We start from the raw sequence: 18,312 nt of genomic DNA on the forward strand, positions 1-18,312 counted from the left end.
GTCGAACCAAAACATATGGATTTGTGCAGCTTTTTGTCCCGCCCCACCCCGCTTCTCCGTGTAGATCACATGGCTGGAAAAAGAAGTACAGAAGAGGTAGACAAAACCCCCACCCTCCAACTACCTCTCATCTCCAACATGGACTCCGTGTCGCAGAAATCCCAGGGTAAGGCAGCGCTGCTCCGTGAGTTCGTGGGCTCTCGAGGTAACGGTAAGGGCTGGCAGCAGGAGAGTGAGTCGTTGGACATGCTTTGGCAGAACAGAAAATCAGTTGGGTTTAGACTGATAATTTTGAGGAGTTGAGGGTAGTCAGTAAGGTCTTGTTCAAATTCCTTTTGATCCACCTCTCTTAAGTCTGTGATTGTGGGCCTCTCCTTAACTTTATTCTCCACTTTTACAGCTGGCTGTATGAAATCTGTTTGGGGAGGTGCAGTAGGCAGGGTGAGCTCAGTATTCATCCAAGTCTCAGCGAAACCTTTTTCTTGCACACACTGTGCCATGAGTATAGTTGGTCCTCAGTAAATATTAAATGAGTGCCATCTGGCCTGTAGACAGTGTCTCTGGCAGATTTGGATAATATATCATTTGGCCAACAAAGTGGTCTGGATGCTAGCTTACGCAGCTCAGTTTCCATTAATCAGGATCCACTCTTTCTGATTTATCGAGCAGCCTTCTGGATCTTGGGTATGATGAATGGCCAAGCCACAGTAAAGCGAAGACTGGCTGATGCCTTCCCCAGTGCAGCTCACAACAAAGAAGGCCAGAGAAGCAAAATACAGCGGAACACTAAAGAGGGGAAAGGAGATTTGAGAGGAGCATAGGAGTGAGAGGGTTGAGGCATGCCCATCCTTGTCTCCCCACTCACACTGCTTCCGGGGTCTTGGGGTGGGGTAGTCATTGGGAGCTCGTTGTGCTCTTGCTTCGCAGAGCTTTTCCGTTTCGTAGTTTTGACCCCCTGCAAGCAGCCCGGCATTCCCTGGAGTCGCAGTGGGTGCTTGTGCATGGACCCACGCTGGGATCCCGTGCGCTTCAAGGCTGCTAGCTGTCCACTGAATGGTTAACATCTCCTTCAAGTCCTAGAGGCTTGGGTGTCTGCCGTTTGTTTGGCTAGAGCCCGTGGAGACTCCTGTTAAGAATATAAAGGATTGCTTAATTTTTTAACTTGTAGCTTGCTACATTTATGTTATCTTGTTATTGGGCAATTGGGGGATTTGTAACTGTACTTGGGGGAGGTATCCTATAGTGTACAGAGCAGCTGAGATGAAGCATTTACCCACCTTCCTTTCCGTAGGGCAAAGGGGTCATTCCTTTTCCTGCTCTTGCTCAGTGCTTGTGGGGCACATGGCGCTGAGCAACTTTGGGGTCCCCTGGGGACCGGGACTTGAGATGGTGCCGCTATATTTAACTGCCCTGCCCCTCACTCTCTTCCTCAGGGAATGTGGAGAGAGCGGTGGCTGAACTGATCATCGATTTTGACCCAGCTGTGGAAGAAGAGGGTCCCTACGAGGCACTGTACAATGCTGTCTCCTGCCAGTCATTGGACAGCATGGCCAGCGGGCGGTCGTCCGACCGAGACTCCACACCCAGGGAGGCTGAGGCAGCAGGAGTGAAGGCTGCTGGAGTGAGGCCTGTATGTGGCCAGGGGCCCTGCCCCACTGCGGTTTGTCCGGGTAGTGTTGTCTGGTTTTCCCTGGGTAGCTGTGGGCACTGGAAAGAGGAAGTGCCAGTTCGCATTTCACACGTGGATCAGTCGGTTCTTTTGGGGGAGCGGGGGTGGGGCTCTGTCATGTCTCTGTCGTGTCTCTCTGGATCGTATGGAGGTAGAGTTTTGCCTTTTCCAGTTTCAGGACAACTTTGCATCGTTCGCATTATTGCTTCAGAGCAAATGAAAGATTTTATTTCTCTGTAGCCCTAGTTTCCGATTTCTACTTAGCCTGAGTGCTGCTCCTGTCCTTGGGATGTGTAGTTCCACGGGGGACTTTTAAGTCGTAGGTGGGAAAGCTCTGTTGTTTTTCACACACTTGTTGAAGCGCCTGTGCGTGTAGTTTGTGTTCTCTGCGGAGAGCCGTTCCTACAGTAAAAGACGCGCACCAAGTACCTGCTCACCCCTCATGCTCGGAGGGATCATCCGCTGGGACGTGGACACATTCTGTCTTCAGCTGAGGTGATTCAAGCGTAACCAGAGTCCGTTTGCATTTGTTTGTGGCGGTCTTGTTTTTCTCCACTCAGAACCCCTCTAGCCGCTGAAATAATAGGATTGGAACCCTGGAATTTTCGTTCTCAAGGCCTACCATTCCGTCTTGGTGGTTCCGTTGCTGGACTTGCTTCTACTTCCAGGCTTAGACGGTGTTCCAGAAACCCCCCTCTCTCCCACAGTGACACTGCCAGCCTAGGTCTGAAGCACTGGTTCCATAGCGCCTCCTTTCTGTGTTGCTTAACAGCAACGTGAGGTGTGCGCTAGAAGGGCATCGCTCCGAGGGGTCTTTCAGGGTTTCGTTGTGCCTTGCTCTTTTGACTGAATCTGGTAGCTGACCATATCTTACTGACCCTTTGGCTGTCTGAGATTTCTTGGACTTTCCAGGCCTGCCTATTAACTGGCCTGGTGTTTCTTAGAGTATTCTTTTTTGGTAGATTTTTTTTTATTTATTTGCTTTTTCTGCCTTGCGCTCGAATGAAGAAGCCCAGGTGGCATTTGCACTGCCAACAAAGTCAGCAGTTCAAATCCACCAGCTGCACCTCAGAAGAAAGACGAGACTTTCATTATGCCCGTAAACAGTTGCAATCTTGAAAAGCCAAAGAGGCAGTTCTACCCTGTCTTAGAGGATTCCTGTGAGTCAGAATCAACACAATGGCAATGAGCTCAGTGTTATGTTCCTGGCATGACTCTTGTTTTAGGATGGACCTGGGAAAGGCCAGTCAGTTTTGCTGTAGTCCACAGGGTGGATGCTCTCACGGACTGCGGCAAAATTCCCTGTGAGTGCTGCAGCACTGCACCTGCCAGTCCCCGCTGGAATTGTAGGCAGAGCTGGGTTATTTCACAGTTCCTCGCCAGCAGAGCCTTGGGCTTGGGCTTTGCTTGAAGTGGTACTGACAGGTGATGACCATTAGGGGGAGCCAGAGACTTAGTAAGCAGCGTCACAGGGTTACTGTAACGAAAGTTTAATTGGGTTTAGCCACTGACTTACACAAGTTTCTTTGTTCCACCCTGCTGTAGGAAGCTAGCGTCTCCTAGTCCTGCTAAGTAGAAATGGATACATCTGGAGGCCCATGCTGTGCCATTAATCTGCCTCTGGTGTGACTGCTTCTTTGTAACCCTTGGTAGTTAGCTGTGGCCAAAGGCCCTTTCTTTCCAGTGGAGCCCTGGCGGTGTAGTGGTTACGCGTTGGGCTGCGAGCTGCATGGTTGGCAGCTCAAAACACCAACTGCTCATCATCCGGAGCTAGACAGGGCGCTTTCTACTCCCGTCAACAGTGACAGTCTCAGAAATCCCCGGGGGTCCCTCTGAGTCAGCTTTGACTCCGTGGCAGTGAGGAGGGCTCCTCTAAGGAGCTCCGCTGGAAAAACGAGTTACAGGATGGGCTGTGAACCACAAGGTCAGCGGGGAATCCACCCGCTGCTCCAAGGGAGAAAATGCGGCTTTCTACTTCTGTTCAGAGCTGCGAACTCGAAAGCCGTAGAGGGGTGTTCTCCCCTGTGCTGTATTGGCACTGTGAGTCAGCTTCAACGTGATGGCAGTGGCTTGTTTTGGTTTGGGGAGACTTTTCCTTCCGAGGTGCTGCCGCCCCCAGGCTGGTCAGAGACGGTGGAGAAGTGGGACTTTGTGGAGGCACTGATCTAAAGAGCTGTGCTTGGCGTGAAAGTAGGAACCCGTTTGACGTCGTTGCCACTGGCACCCATCTGGCTCCAGAGACAATGGGAATGGTGAAAGTACCGAGAACTAACACCGCGCAGAACATGAACGGAATGTTCACATTGTCAAGTTGTCACAGAGAGCTCTCGGGTGCCATAGGCGAGCCCTGGCAGCTCCGAAACCTTGATAAGCATTCACCTTCACGCTCGACTTCAGAAGAACTCTGAACTAGTGTAGCCACACAGCGAACTAACCTACCGTCTGAGTAATAAGCCTGTAGGCCAACTCCTACTTAAGCGCCCCCTCCCCATCCCCTTCCCTGTGGGATCTTGGAGCTAAACTAGAGTTTGGGAATATAAATGATGTAGGTACAATGACAAATCTCTTTTCAGCTTGTAGCTTTCAGAGGTCCTTCACCAAAGATACTTGTGTACCTCTGAAATGTGTCTCTTCATGGTCCAAATGACTCACTGCCCGTCCTTCAGGGAGTTTCTCACTCTAGCGCATGGGTGGACAAGGTAAACCACGGCCTGTGTGTGTACACAAGGGTTTATTGGCTCATGGCCATGCTCACTCATTTGCAAGCCGTGAGGCCTATTTCTGCAACAGCACAACAGAGGGGCTGCAACAGAGACCGAGTGCCTGCAAAGCCTGGCGGGTTCTTTATACGGCCCTTTCCAGGGAAAGTATGCCAGCACCCGCGCCAGGGAAGACACCGCACATGTCTTCCTGTTTGACCTGGGCTTAGCCAGAATAGGGTTTCCATGTGCCAATAGTATGTGATACATGGTCCTCTCACTGACCCTCAGTCTCTCTACAGTGCTCACTCTTTCCGTGGGAACATGGCTCCTAAAAAGCAATTAGGTTAAAAAAAAAAAAAAAAAAAGCAATTAGGTGGTCAAAGTCCCTCAAAAGCTAAAAGAGAGCTTAAAAACGCTATTTACATAGCATTTACATTGGATTCGGTATTATAATTAATCTAGAGATGATTTAAAGTACAGAGGAGTATGTGTTGTATATGCAAATAGCCATTTGCACTGATAGATTTTAGTATCCTTCAGGGGATCATGGAACCAGCTAGTCCCCCTACACACACACACACACACACACACACACACACAGAGGCGACTGTAGTGATCAGTGAAAAAGCTATCTAAGAGTAAGACATTTGTTCTGAGATTTGGGCAAATGTATGAAAATAGGCTGATATTGTGCTGAATTAATTAGTATTCTCTATTTTACCTCTCTGGATTCTAATGCCCTTTGCAATTGCTACACAGAAACTCAAAGTCAAAATTCATGATTAAAGAGTTTATTAAGGATGCTAACAAGTAGTGCCAGTGAGAACCAGTTGGTGTTGAGTTGTTTATCAGAATATGTTACAGAGTTTAACGTCTGCTAATAAATACCCAAAGGGGCATAACACTCTCTTGTAAGCCTCAACCAGAAGGCATTCAGCATAACCTCAATGGATCAGCAAACCCAGCTCTCTGAATTCAGTGCCCACGGGCACTTCACTCCAGAAAGCCTGGGCCTGGCCTGTACACACTCGGCTTCACTTTGTAAGTCACCAAGTTCAGTTGCCCTAATTAAATGCCTGGAGGAGCCTTCCTCTGCAAAGCCAACTTCCCGCACAAAAGCACTCGGCTTCACTTGCTCCGTGGGTTGGGAAGCCCATGACTGTGTTCCATGTGCTGATTCCTGAATCTGATCCTCTGATGGTCTAGCTGTCATCTGGATGCAGGAGGTTCGCTGGGCAGGGATCTTGGGTTAAGAGACAGGCTCCGCCAGCAATGAGGTCCCTCCTCTTCCTTCTTAGAGGCCTGCTTTTAATAGACAGCAGGCTGACACTGCAGGGAATCTGGTTCTCTTTTACTCACAGGTGGATCGTAAGAGTATCCTCACCCACTTTCTTATCAGACCCACGCAGGAGAAGGTCAGTGAGAGAGTTTGGAAAAAAGAACCACATTAAATAACTGCCCCTGCAGCTATCAGAGCATTAACGTTTGAGCAGGAATTGATGTATCTTTTATCAGGATAAGCTCGATGACTTTGGTTTATTAAAACTATTTGGCAAGGTGATCCTTTGGATCTAGTGTTTCCTCTTTTCAGAGTAGTCCAAGATTGAGCCACTAGCTTACGGCTCACAGATCAGTATTAGGAAGAGCATCTTCTAATTAGACAGTTAGTTACATGTTGTTCGTAGTTTTGTAGGCTATGACAGAGTTCATGGTCTGCCGTAACCAGCAGAGACCAAAGATCACGCTCATTGAAGTGTGTATGGACAGGCAGGGCTCTCCATCTGTCCAGTCTGTGCTTTATCCGTTGTCGTTTCCAAGGTCTAAGAAAAGGGCAAACCAGAAAGTTAGATGCGCAAAGAAAAAGGTTGTAAAATGCGTCTTTTTTCTCTGCCACAGAGGGAACGTCCCCCGCCTCCAGCAAAGCCACCGCCAGATGAAGAGGAGGAAGACCGAGTGGATAAGAAGTATCTTCCCTTGGCAGCCTCTGAGGTAGGTGGCTGCGAGTTTCTTCCTGTCCCCGAGTCTGGGGCTGGGAGGAAGTGCACCAGTATAGGTTTGAAAATGGCTTTGATCATTTTCTTATCACCACTTTGGATTGCGGAACGTGTATTAGTGGTGAGCTTGATAAGTTTGTATGCATCGCATCATCGGCAATCTGGAACAAGACCTTTCAAGCCCACTCAGAAGTGCTGTGGAGACAGCCCAGTTGTGTATCTGTCTTACCATGCTGAATGGGAAGCGCGGGTATTTTCCTCCTGGCTCCAGTAGGTTAAACGATCTTACCTTTCTTTTTGCACCTTCTAGTCTCTTGATACCGCGAGCAGTCTCCTTTAATCCCTGCTCTCTAGACCCCAGGCGGCATCATAGTAGCGAGCTTTGGTGGATCTCCCCCAAACATCTTATCTCTGTTCCTGCGAGGGCTTCCTACCAGTTTGAACTAGATTCGTTATGGCTATTGAGTTGAAATTGGAGCAGACTGGAATTTTAAAAATTTGGATGAAGTGGAACCATCGCCCGAGCAGAAAAACACTACAAGTTGAAACCCTGGAATGAGAACCTCAGAAGGGGGATAATGAGCCCTTTCTGAGCCTGAGGCAAGAGATATTGGATGGTTGTCAGAACTGCAGAGAGTGACACAATTCAGAGCAGGGCGGCGTTGTTTCTAACTCAGCCAATCACGAGATTTGGTTGCTAGGTGGATTCTAAGAGCTAGCAGGGTTTTTTTTTTCATTCTTTTTACTGTTGCAATTCACCCATATTTTACAAATTCATGTCCATTCTGGTTGACTAACTTGGGAATAGCCAGTTTGAAGCCCAGTTTTTTTTGCGGTGTGTTTCATTTTCTCTTTTTCATTTCGCATACAGAACCTGCACCGAGGCAAACTGGAAAATGTCAGGACTCACTTAGAAAGAAAAGAAGAGCCATTTTATCATTGGACTAATAACTCTCTTCTCACTTCGGTGTAGAAAGAAGATCTATTTCTTCAGGATCTTTCATCTTCACACTGCTCCTTTAACCATTTCTACCTTTCAGAGAATATGCTCGCTGGTCTTCCAAATATTACTCAATTTCACGTTATTTTCTAGTTCACTCAGTGCACCGCTGTCTTTCAATAACAATTCTTTAAAATCAACTACTATAAACCAGCTCCTTGTAGCTCATTATTTTATCCCTAGAAGTCCTAATTAATCACGTCTCTCAATATTGCTTTGGACCATTGTGAAAGTGGCATGGAGGCAGCATCTGACCTTCTTTGCCTCCAAGAGGGGAGCGAGACCAAAACTTAACATCGGCCCACGGGCGGTTCTAGTGAGGTGGAGGTCAGACCTGCCTCTGCTCTGCAGCCTTCTTTACCATCCCTCTGACCCCACTCATCTCTCCTAAGGCTCGCTACCTTTTTACTGGGCTCCATAATTTTTTGCAATAGCCACTTAGAACTCATGGATAATACTCAAAATTAGAGCGTTTATTCGGGAAACAATTCAGGCTCAGAAATGTTCAGATGGCTATTTTAAACTTACCAGGATGGCAAACTGACCGATCCTCATGAAAGTGTTAATATACCCTGTTCGTGTGCCCCACACCACATGGATGACATTTACTTTACTTACCGAATCAGCAAACTATCCAGTCCCCTGGGTGTGTCACACACACACCTCACATTTGCATAGGCCTACCCACGGTACAGGACTGGGCGGTGTTTCATTCGGCTACCCGGGGTCTTCATGAGTTGGAACCAACTCAGAGCACCTAACCATACCAACAGCAGCCCTATCATTTGGTGGGAATTACGGCAACTGGTTGGAAGAACCCTATCAAGAAATCCACTGCGCCCCAACCATCCAGTGACACAGTTACATTATTCAACATAAGAACGTGGAGTCAGAAGGATGGCTTTAGTTTACCACAATGAGTAAATAGAAGGGAGCCCTTTCTCGTGGTGCTAACAGGAAAATTCTTAGGGATGACTCTGTCAGAGCTCTGTGTGCCTCTTTAACGACGACTTAGATGAAAACTCTTAATGCCCAAGGATAAAGGCAAGTCTCTTAATACCCGACAAGAAGTTTCTATTCTCCTAGAGCTTTCTAAGCATGTGAGTTTTGCAAGACCCTAACTTTGAAGTGCTCCGCTGCTGGCTGCCCCATAAAGTTTCCCAGGCTGTGGATCTTTCCAGAAGCAGACTGCCACTGCTTTCTGCCTCCCGTCCGTTGGTGAGTCCAAATGGTCCATCTTGGCAGCGTAGCAGGGTCTTAGCGCGGATCTGCGCCTGGAAAAACCCCTGCCGGGCAGCTCTACTCTTCCACCTGGACTCAAAAGCACCTGATTAATAATGGCATACAGAACTACTTTTCTCACGAATCTTTCCAAAGCATTGCTTTGACAACTGCACAGTATCAAGAGGTGGGCGGGGGGGGGGGAGGAGAGGGTGATTCTAGATTAGCCTCCTGGATAAAAGAAACTCTCTGAGGCATGTCTTCTTGAATTTGCTTCCTGGACTGCATTGTCATTTGGATCAGCATAGTTAGTATTTGGAAGATTATGCCCATGCTGACTGATGATTAAGTGGTGATTATGCAGATGGCACAGGACTAGGCAGTGCTTCTTTGTTGTTTGTCTGTTCTTTTGTGCATCAGGTTTCTATGAGTCAGAACCTAGTTGAGGACATCTAAGAGCAGCAACAATAGGTATACAAACACAGAAGTGGTGTGACTTGACCATTGTTCCTGGTTATAACCGGGGCTGATGGTAGTTTGTACACTATAGTCTGAATGAAGAAAGCTGCTCCAGAAGTGGGGGATCTATCTATCTATCTATCTATCTATCTATCTATCTATCTATCTATCTATCTATCTGACTCTGTATGAAGCCATTACCCTCTTCCTTTCTAATAGCCTCTAGGCTGTAGCAGCTAAGCCACAAATCTCAGTGCTTGAGCTTCAAGTAGACTTGTATTTGGCAAGTAACATGCCCCCCTCTTCCTGGTCTTGCCACTCATTGGCAGCGGAGCTGTTGAAGCCTTTAAAGTAAGCTGGAGTAGACCGAGTGCCAGGGAAGCCTATCAGCATAACATCCAGATAGTGAAACAGGCTTCAAGAGAACGCACACACAAATTAGACCGTTTTGCCCCACATAGTGGGCTGCTGGCTGCATTGGGATTGGCAGTGGTCCTCGCTCGGCTGCTAGTGCTCAACGTTCCTGGGCAGTGGTGGCTGCCGTGATGCCTTTCCCCACCCTAACCAGCCACCCCGTTGGTCACCACGCGGTGGTGACTACTGGTAGCCTTGCTTGCAGCAAACTGGTGCTCTGCACACAGCATTGATTTTTTTCAGCTTTGATTTATTTCCAGCCTTGGAGGAAAGAGAGAAAAGAAGGTTAAGGAGTAATGTAGTAAAGAGTAGAATCCTTTCCGTTGAAAGTCAGTTATGGCCGTGTCCACTCTGATACAGAGCTGCCCGAGTGTGAGGCAGAGAGGCTCCAGGAGAAGCAGTTTATTGCCTTTATTATAAAACCTCATCTCGTGGCTGGTAGGGCCAGGACCACAAGGAGTAGACCGCTCCACATGTTGTCTGGCGTACAGGCAAGGGGCTCTCATTAGACATCTGAGGAGGGAAAGCGTTTCACATTGAATGGAGAAATTTGGGGAATGGGGAAGAGGGCGTTCTGACCTTGCACCAGAACTGAGTGTGATGGCACTGGCTCAGCGGGGAGCTCTCTGGGTCCCCCTGGGCACACCCCTCTGGGAAATGGGTTTATCGCCTACAAACTAGAAAGATGCCTGGTAGCTGAGGTTGTCATGATTTGGATCTCTTTCCAGAACTCCGGCATTTGAAGGCTCTCAGCTTCCAGTGCCTGGGGGCCTCCGAACACTCCCCAATCACATTCCCAAGGCTCTGCATAACCATGGTGTATAAACTTGGATAACATAGCTGGAGAGCCTCTGGTATTAAGTTGACACTGTGTGAATTGCTTAATGGCCCCTCTTTGTTCCCTTAATTGCCTTCCTAGGAAGAGGCAAAGGAATAAGTAATACAGGCAACCGGCTTGTTGTAATGAAAGAGCGTTTAGCTGTCAGGTGGCAAGCAGCAAGTGGAAGTCTTGCTGTGCTGAGCTGTGCTGAGCAGAGTTGGGGATGGAGGCTATCGTTTGCCTGTGGAGTGGCAGCCTTGTTAACCAGCTGAAGCTTCCAGAGTCCTTGTTGTCTCATTAGGCCACAGCCTAGTGAGCTGATCAATTGAAAACCTGACTTGTTTCCAGTGAGCCCTGGGGTGTCAGTGGCATGGGGGGGTTCTGTGTGCATACCACCAAGGAGCCACATTTGTAGGGTGCCATTGTTAGAATGTGTCCCCCTCCGCCCCCCATTATAATCTGTTACCTGCCCTAGCCAAGCTGTGCAAGAAGAGTCTGCGCTTGGGTTTGCTTTCCTAATAGCTGGCCTATATTGAGTCTTGATGTCTTTGTGAAGCACAGTGGATTCGTAGAGCAAATGTGCCACGCTCACCCCCTAAAGCAGCGGTTCTGGACCTTCCTAACACTGTGACCCTTTAATATGTAGTTCCTCGTGTTGTGGTGACCCCCAACCATAAAATTGCTACTTCATAAGTGTCATTTTGCTACTGTTATGAATTGGGCGGCCCATGAGGAAGGGTCGTTTGACACCCCACCCCCCAAAGGTTGAGAACTGCTGCACTAAAGCAAGAGCATCGTCCGGTCTCTCTCCCAGTGTAGCAGTGGTCATGGTGTAGATTCAAGGGCGCGCTTGGCTGCTTGAATACTGGTTGTGACCACAGCTGGAGGAGCCAGCTCTGGTCCAATCATTTCATCAGAGGCACATGGCCACTGGCATTGGGGAGTTCTCAGTAGACAGAGCTGATTTTTCTCCACATACAACCTGGCCACTTGACTTCGGCTTTTCTCCAGAGCAGAGATCAGTAGAATTCATTTACAATTGCATTATCATAACCATGCCAGGAAGCCAGCTTTGGGGACATCGTTCTCTCTCCTTCCCAGGCCCAGTGAAGAAAGGCTCACAAAGATAGAGGAGGACTTAGAGAGATTCCAGCAAACACGCAGCTCTGAGAGTTAGTCCGAGGTCCTTTTGATTCACTTATGGGAAGGTGGGAGGAGTCCAGCCTTTTGGTACTGTGTGTGCACACGAGGAAAGAAAGCCTGATGATGCAATGGGGAGGGGCGGCCTGGGAGTGTTATCCACAGAGAAGAGATCCTGAAAACCCTTTGGAGGAAGGGACTTTGGGTTTGATGGATAGCTTTTTGAAAGATAAAATGAGCTGAGGAAAGGGGGAGCATGGTGACCCAAGGCCATGGAGATTTGAGGTGCAGGTGTATATCCAGAAAAGAGCGGGGCTGTTGTGATTCCATGTGGCACACTCTTCCCTTTCTCTCAGATGCAAAAGGAGTCCATTATTTCTAATGTGTTTGACGCCACTTGCCTTGGGAAGTCTCACACTGTGTCTCTTTCTCTCAGGTCCTGGCCATGAGGCCCAGGAGCCAGGGGAGCGCAGCCAGGGACGAGGAGGAGCATCCGTACGAGCTGTTGCTAACAGCAGAAACAAAGAAGCTGGTGTCAGTGGAAGGGAGACCAAAAGGTACCCCCGCCCCCAACCCCCCACCCCCAGAAATAGCTCCCAAGGGATTGGAAAAGCTTGTGCTCCTGGGTGGCAGGTGATGCTGGCATGCTCTGATGTTCCTTGGGCTGAGTCCACTGTGGTAGGTAGAGTTGGGTGGGCCATTTTCCATCCTTGGACTATATGCCCTGGGAGACCACTTGCCACCTTTCTGCACAAGAGAGAAGGGTGAGGTCCGAACTAGCTGAGAACCCTGGAAGGAAAACCTGCCAGCCCCAGGGCAGAGCTTGACTCGACATCGGTATTCAAATCATAAGTCTTCAACTGAACGCAGTGGAAAACAAGTCCAGCAAGTCTGCCCCTTAGCGTCCTTCAGGCTGACAGCACAGGCTGATTTTTAGCCTTGACCTCAGAGCGAGACACTTCTGGGGATGGGTCTGTGATTGGCGGCCACCCAGAAACTGCCGTGCTCTGGCACATGGGCCTGCTTTAGTGGTGTGTGCACAGATTTCTCCTCTGTCAGGGAGTGCTGCGGGATGGGAGTCCAGGCAGGCGATGTAAGCACAGACATGGCAAAAGTGAGTGGGTGTGCCGTGCTTTAGCATCCTGCCTACCCCCATCCCCTTAGGGAAGATCAGGAAGGCGCACACAAATCCCGCTGCAAACGGAAGGAGGCACGCCTGTGGGCTTTCCCTTCTGTAAAGGTCCTAGGCCCCTCATGGGTGTGTTATGAGTACTTCCAAACCTGAGATCGGCTAGGGTAAGGATGAAGGTCAGATGATTTCATTTGAAACTCCTTTCTCTAGGCCTGTCACGGGGTCGAAGGTGGCAGACGGTGTACATGTGTGCGTGACGTCATGGGCCTGATGTATATATTTTACTTTGTGTTGTGAATCGAGTTTATCAAGCAGATCGGTTTTCCTTTCAACCATCTGTATACATTTGGTGTCATTGATTGCAGTCTCCACAAGGTGCCATCACTTAAACCACCTTCTTCCTGTTGGCTGTGTCCACTCCTCCGCCTTTTCTAGCCCTCTGTGCTTTGTCCTTGGCTAAGTGGTGCCCTTTTGATCTCCGGTGACTGCTTATTCTGAGGTGTGAGTACCCCGCATGTTAATGTTCCCCTTATAGACCAGACTGGTGTTTGGCTAAAACTGAACCCATAAGGGTGAGTTCATTTCCAGACGTGAAGGGTGAATGAGGGCCGTAGTCTCAGGGGTCCCCCATTCTATCTGACCAGTAGCCCTTTATGATTTTGAGCTTTGCTCAACATGCTTCTCCCATTTCATTCAATTCTGAAGTGATTCGTTTATTCAATTCTGAAGTGATTCATTTCAGAGCAGTTGACACTGGTAGCTGGGCACTATATAGTTCTGGTTGCAGGGTCTGGTGAAGACTAATGTTAACATGACTAAATGTTGGATGACTGATGTTAGCATGGTCCATTAGTCCAGAGGCCTCTTTTCACATGTCTTCAGTTTTCTTTGTTTCTTAATTAACCATTTTATTGGGGGCCTCTTGCAATCTTATAACAATCCAACATTCAGTTGCCTTTTTTTGTTTTATTTGTTTATGTATTATTTTTTTAAATCATTTTATTAGGGGCTCATACAACTCTTATCACAATCCATACATACATCAGTTGTGTAAAACACATCTGTACATTCACTGCCCTCATCATTCTCAAAACATCTGCTCTCCACTTAAGCCCTTGGCATCAGCTCTTCATTTTTTCCTGTCCCTCCCCCTCCCCCCTCCCTCATGAGCCCTTGATAATTTATCAATTCTTGTTTTGTCCTATCTTTCCCTGCCCGGCGTCTCCCTTCGCCCACCTCTCTGCTGTCCGCCCTCAGGGAGGAGGCCCATGTAGATCCTGACCTGTCTGCAGTTTCCATCACTCTCCCTTCCTGGGTCAGGAGAAATGAGTCGTTGCGCCTTAGCTGCTCGTGAGCTTGAAGAGCCCTCTGGCACTCGCCCAAGTAGCGTGCAGAGCTTTGTCTCCGCGGACTGCGCGGTGCCAGTGGGCCTCCGTGTTCCTCAAGGCTGTGATACCGAGCCCGCAGGCCCAGTGACCCGTCCCTCAAGGGGTGTCGCTCTAAGGGTTCAAAACGTTGCCCGCAGAATGTGCCCTCACATGCATGCATGTACTTGAAGCTACGGTCAGTGCTCAACTACAGATCTCTTGAGGGAAACCTACATGTCTTCATGAGTGTCCTCCCCAATCTCCCTTCCACATGGGGTCAGCCCGCGGGCCCTTGCATCTGCTCACAAAGCACCACTGTTGCAGGACTATTGCAATTAAGTGTTCGCCTCTATGACCTTTAACCCTTGCACTTCTCCCAATCTTCCTTTGCCGCCATTTTTGTCAGCCTCCCTCTTACTGTATGCTGATTGTATATGTTGAACTATATACTACTTATTTTAAAGTTAATTTTAACAGTTTTTTGACATGTAATTCATATACCATACAAATCATGAGGCCTTATTTTTTTTATCATTTTGTTGGAGACTCTTACAGCTCTTATTACTATACATACACACATCCATTGTGTCCAGCACCTTTGTACATATGTTGCCATCATTATTTTCAAAACATTTTCTTTCTACTTGAGCCCTTGATATCAGCTCATTTCTTCCCTCCCCCACCTTTCCTCCCTCATGAACTCTTGATAGTTTATAAATTATTATTTTTTTCATGTCTTACACTGACCACTATTTCCCTTCACTCTTGTTTCTGTTGTTTGTCACCCTAGGTAGGGTGGCAGGCAGTTGTACATCGATCGTTGTGATTGGTCCCTCCTTTCTCCCCCAACCTCCCTACTACCCTCATGGTATCATTACTCCCATTATTGTTCCTGCCCTGGATTCTGGTGTCGAGAGCTCTTATCTGTACCAGCATACATGCTCTGGTCTAGTCAGATTTGTTAGGTAGAACTGGGGTCAGGATAGTGGGGCAGAGAACTAGAGGAATGTTGTATTTTTCATCAATGCTATACTGTATCCTGGCTGCCTTGTCCCTTCCTTGTGACCCTTCTGTGAGTGATGTCCAGTTGTCTACAGATGGGCTTTGGATCTCCACTCTGCCCACTCTCGTTTGCATCAATCTGATTGCTTGATTTGGGTCTTCTGGTGCTTGGTAACTGATCCTGTTGACACCTCGTGATCACACAGGCTGGTGGTGTGCCTCTTCCATGTGGCCTTTGTTGCTTCCCAGCTAGATGGCTGCTTGTCTGTCTTCCAGCCTTTAAGACCCCAGACCCTATATGTTTTTTTTTAATTTTAACAATTTATTAGGGGCTCACACAACTCTCATCACAGTTCACACATATACACACATCAACCGTATAAAGCACATCTGTACAGTCCCTGCCCCAATCATTTTTTTCTCCTCCTTTCTTTCTCCACATTTTATTAGGGACTCATACAACTCCCATCACCATCCATACATATACATACACCAACTGCACAAAGCACATCCACACATTCCCTGCCCCAACCACTCTCAAAGCACCTGCTCTCCACCTAAGCCCCTTGCATCAGGACCTCTTTTTTTCCCCCTCCCTCCCATTTCCCCCCTCCCTCATGTGCCCTTGGTAATTTATACATCGTTATTTTGTCATATCTTGCCCTATCCGGAGTCTCCCTTCCCCCCTTCTCTGCTGTCCCTCTCCCAGGGAAGAGGTCACATGTGGATCCTTGTAATCAGTTCCCCCCTTCCAACCCACTCACCCTCCACTCTCCCAGCATCGTCCCTCACACCCTTGGTCCTGAAGGTATCATCCACCCTGGATTCCCTGTGCCTCCAGCCCTCATATGTACCAGTGTACAGCCTCTGTCCTATCCAGGCCTGCAAGGTAGAATTCGGATCATGGTAGTTGGGGGGAGGAAGCATCCAGGATCTGGGGGAAAGCTGTGTTCTTCATCGGTACTCCCTCGCACCCTAATTAACCCATCTCCTCTCCTAAACGCCTCTGTGAGGGTATCTCCATTGGCCGACACTTGGGCCTTGGGTCTCCACTCTGCACTTCCCCCTTCATTTAATATGGTATATATACCTATATGTTTTAATAGCCAGGCACTATCAGCTTTCTTCACCACATTTGCTTATGTACCCACTTTGCCTTTAGCGATCTCTTGTTGGGAAGGTGAGCATCACGGAATGCCAGGATATTAGAACAAAGTGTTCTTGAGTCGAGAGTACTTAAGTAGCGGTCCAATGTCCATCTGCTACTTAATACTAAACCTATGAATGTATGTACATAGATCTGTGTCCCTATTGTTATATATAAATATACTTACAGATGTACATGCCTGTATTTATACCTCTATAAATGTCCTTTGCAGCTAGTTCTTTCCTCTTATTTCCTTTTACTTTCCTCTTGTCCCACTATCATGTTTGACCTTCATTTGACTTTAAGTAACTGCTTGGCTACACTGCACTTGATTAAAGCCCACCAAGCATTGTCTGCCCTCCTCGCATCGATTTTAGATCACTTGTTCCTTTGCCCCTGAGTTCCTTCGCTTTCTCCTTCCTTTCCACCACCTCCCTCTCTCTATGTCCCCCTGGAACTGTCAGTCCCCTTGTTTTCTCCTCGGGATTGTTTTACTGCCTATTTTATATAGATAGACATGAAGAAGAAAGAAAAAAAAGTCTATAGATAGTTCCAGGTAAGTCTGTTGACCTTTATGAATGTCTTCCGATCGAGTCTGATGAGGCGCCATGCCCTGCGCCTGAAGTCTATATGAGGGTTTTCTTGGGACTTCATTGCTTTGCTCCCCTTGCTTCTCTGTTGCTCTCCCTTCGTGTTTTACCCCGGTGGTGGTGGTGGTGGGGTGGTCAGACCGGGCACAATTCCTGCACGGTGTCTGCAGTGTTGTCCCCTGTAGCGCTATAGGTCAGTGAGGGACACTGTGTCTCGCAGTGGGGCTGTCTCTTTGGTCTTCTCTGTGCATTGGCTGCTCCGAGCAGGAGTATCATGCTGGGGCTTGCTGGGCCAGGATGTGGTTCTCTTCTCTCTCCTTCTAGAGGACCTTAACTTTAGTGGCTCTCTGAAAGGTTTTCTTTTCTGGCATGCAGAAACTTTGTGGTCCTACTCATCGTACCTCTGTTGTTTGTCTTTTTTATAGTTTCCCTGGGAACAACTTAGAGGGCAGTCCACCATTTTTGTGTACTGTTGGTGGGTTTGGATAGAAATTGATGTCCATCTGCCACCACAGTGGCCGTGGTGTCCTACTTGGTTATGCATTGGGCTGCTAACCACAAGATCAGCAGTTCAAACCCACCAGCTGCTCCACATGAGAAAGATTCTAAGACTTTGTGCTCCCATAAAGATCTACAGCTGAGGAAGCAAACCCATAGGAGCCGTTCCACCCCACCCTGTAGGGTCACCTCTTGAGTCAGAATTAACCTGATGTCAGTGAGCTGGAGTTTTGTTTTAATTTCTTTGCAATATCACCACTGTTGAGATAGAATAATTTTCCCTTTCTTTGAGTAGAGAATAATTTCAATCCATTAAAAAATTCCTTTGTGTCCCTTTATAATTAGCCCCTTCTCCCCCTGCCACCCCACCCCGCCTTCGACCATTTATGTGAAGTCTGCCCCAATACTTCTGTCTTTTCTAGAATGTCAGATAAGTGGAGTCATAGTATGTGGCCTATGGGCGTAGCTGCTTTCACTTAGCGTGAGACCTTTGAGATTCATCGCAGTTGTCGCATTTGTCAGTGTACGTTGTACCTTTTCCTTGCTGAGCAGTAGTTCCCGTGTGGAGGTGTCACAGTTCACACAGTCTCGGGTCGAGGCACATGTGGGTTGTTTAGAATCCTGGGCAGATAGAAATAAAGCTTCTCTCAGCATTCCCTACAGACTCTGTGAGTTCATTTCACGTGAGTGGCTACCTAGGACTAGGACTGCTGCGTCCTGTGTTTAACTCTCAGAAAGGGCGAGGGCATTCTCCAGAGTGGTTGTGCTGTTTGCGTTTTGCTCAGCAACGCATGAGAGTTCAGCTACTACATAGTCTCTCCAGTAGTTAATGTTGCCATTTGTTATTGGGCTTTTTTAAATTAAATTTTTAGCCATTCTAATAGGTATATAGTTACATCTCATCATGGATTTAATTTGCATTCTCTCCTGGCTGATGATGCTAAAACATTTTTTCATATGCTTATTTACCATCATTAGATCTTATTTCATGAAATTATGTTCAGATCTTTGCTCTTTTTAGAAATTGGCTTATTTTGCTGTGAAAGTTCTTCATGAGTTTTGGCCACACATTTTGTTTTTCTCCTAGTCTGAGATTTATATTTTGTTCTTAGAGTATTTTTCAAAGAGCAGAGGCTATGATGTTTGATAAAATCTAA

At 47.7% G+C, this 18,312-nt stretch overlaps 1 protein-coding gene across 3 annotated transcripts in view; it reads left to right on the plus strand.

Annotated features, from left to right (window-relative positions):
• Positions 1-18,312, plus strand: part of ANKS1A (ankyrin repeat and sterile alpha motif domain containing 1A) — a 209,982-nt gene that overhangs the window by 95,634 nt on the left and 96,036 nt on the right. For all 3 annotated transcript variants that reach the window (XM_075555506.1, XM_075555504.1, XM_075555507.1), the window contains 4 exons: positions 65-166; positions 1,434-1,630; positions 6,268-6,360; positions 11,856-11,976. In XM_075555506.1, the coding sequence (XP_075411621.1) occupies positions 65-166; positions 1,434-1,630; positions 6,268-6,360; positions 11,856-11,976 (513 nt within the window). The remainder of the gene's footprint in view (positions 1-64; positions 167-1,433; positions 1,631-6,267; positions 6,361-11,855; positions 11,977-18,312) is intronic.

The sequence above is a fragment of the Tenrec ecaudatus genome, chromosome 7 (genome assembly GCF_050624435.1).
Source record: "Tenrec ecaudatus isolate mTenEca1 chromosome 7, mTenEca1.hap1, whole genome shotgun sequence".
NCBI lineage: Eukaryota > Metazoa > Chordata > Mammalia > Afrosoricida > Tenrecidae > Tenrec > Tenrec ecaudatus.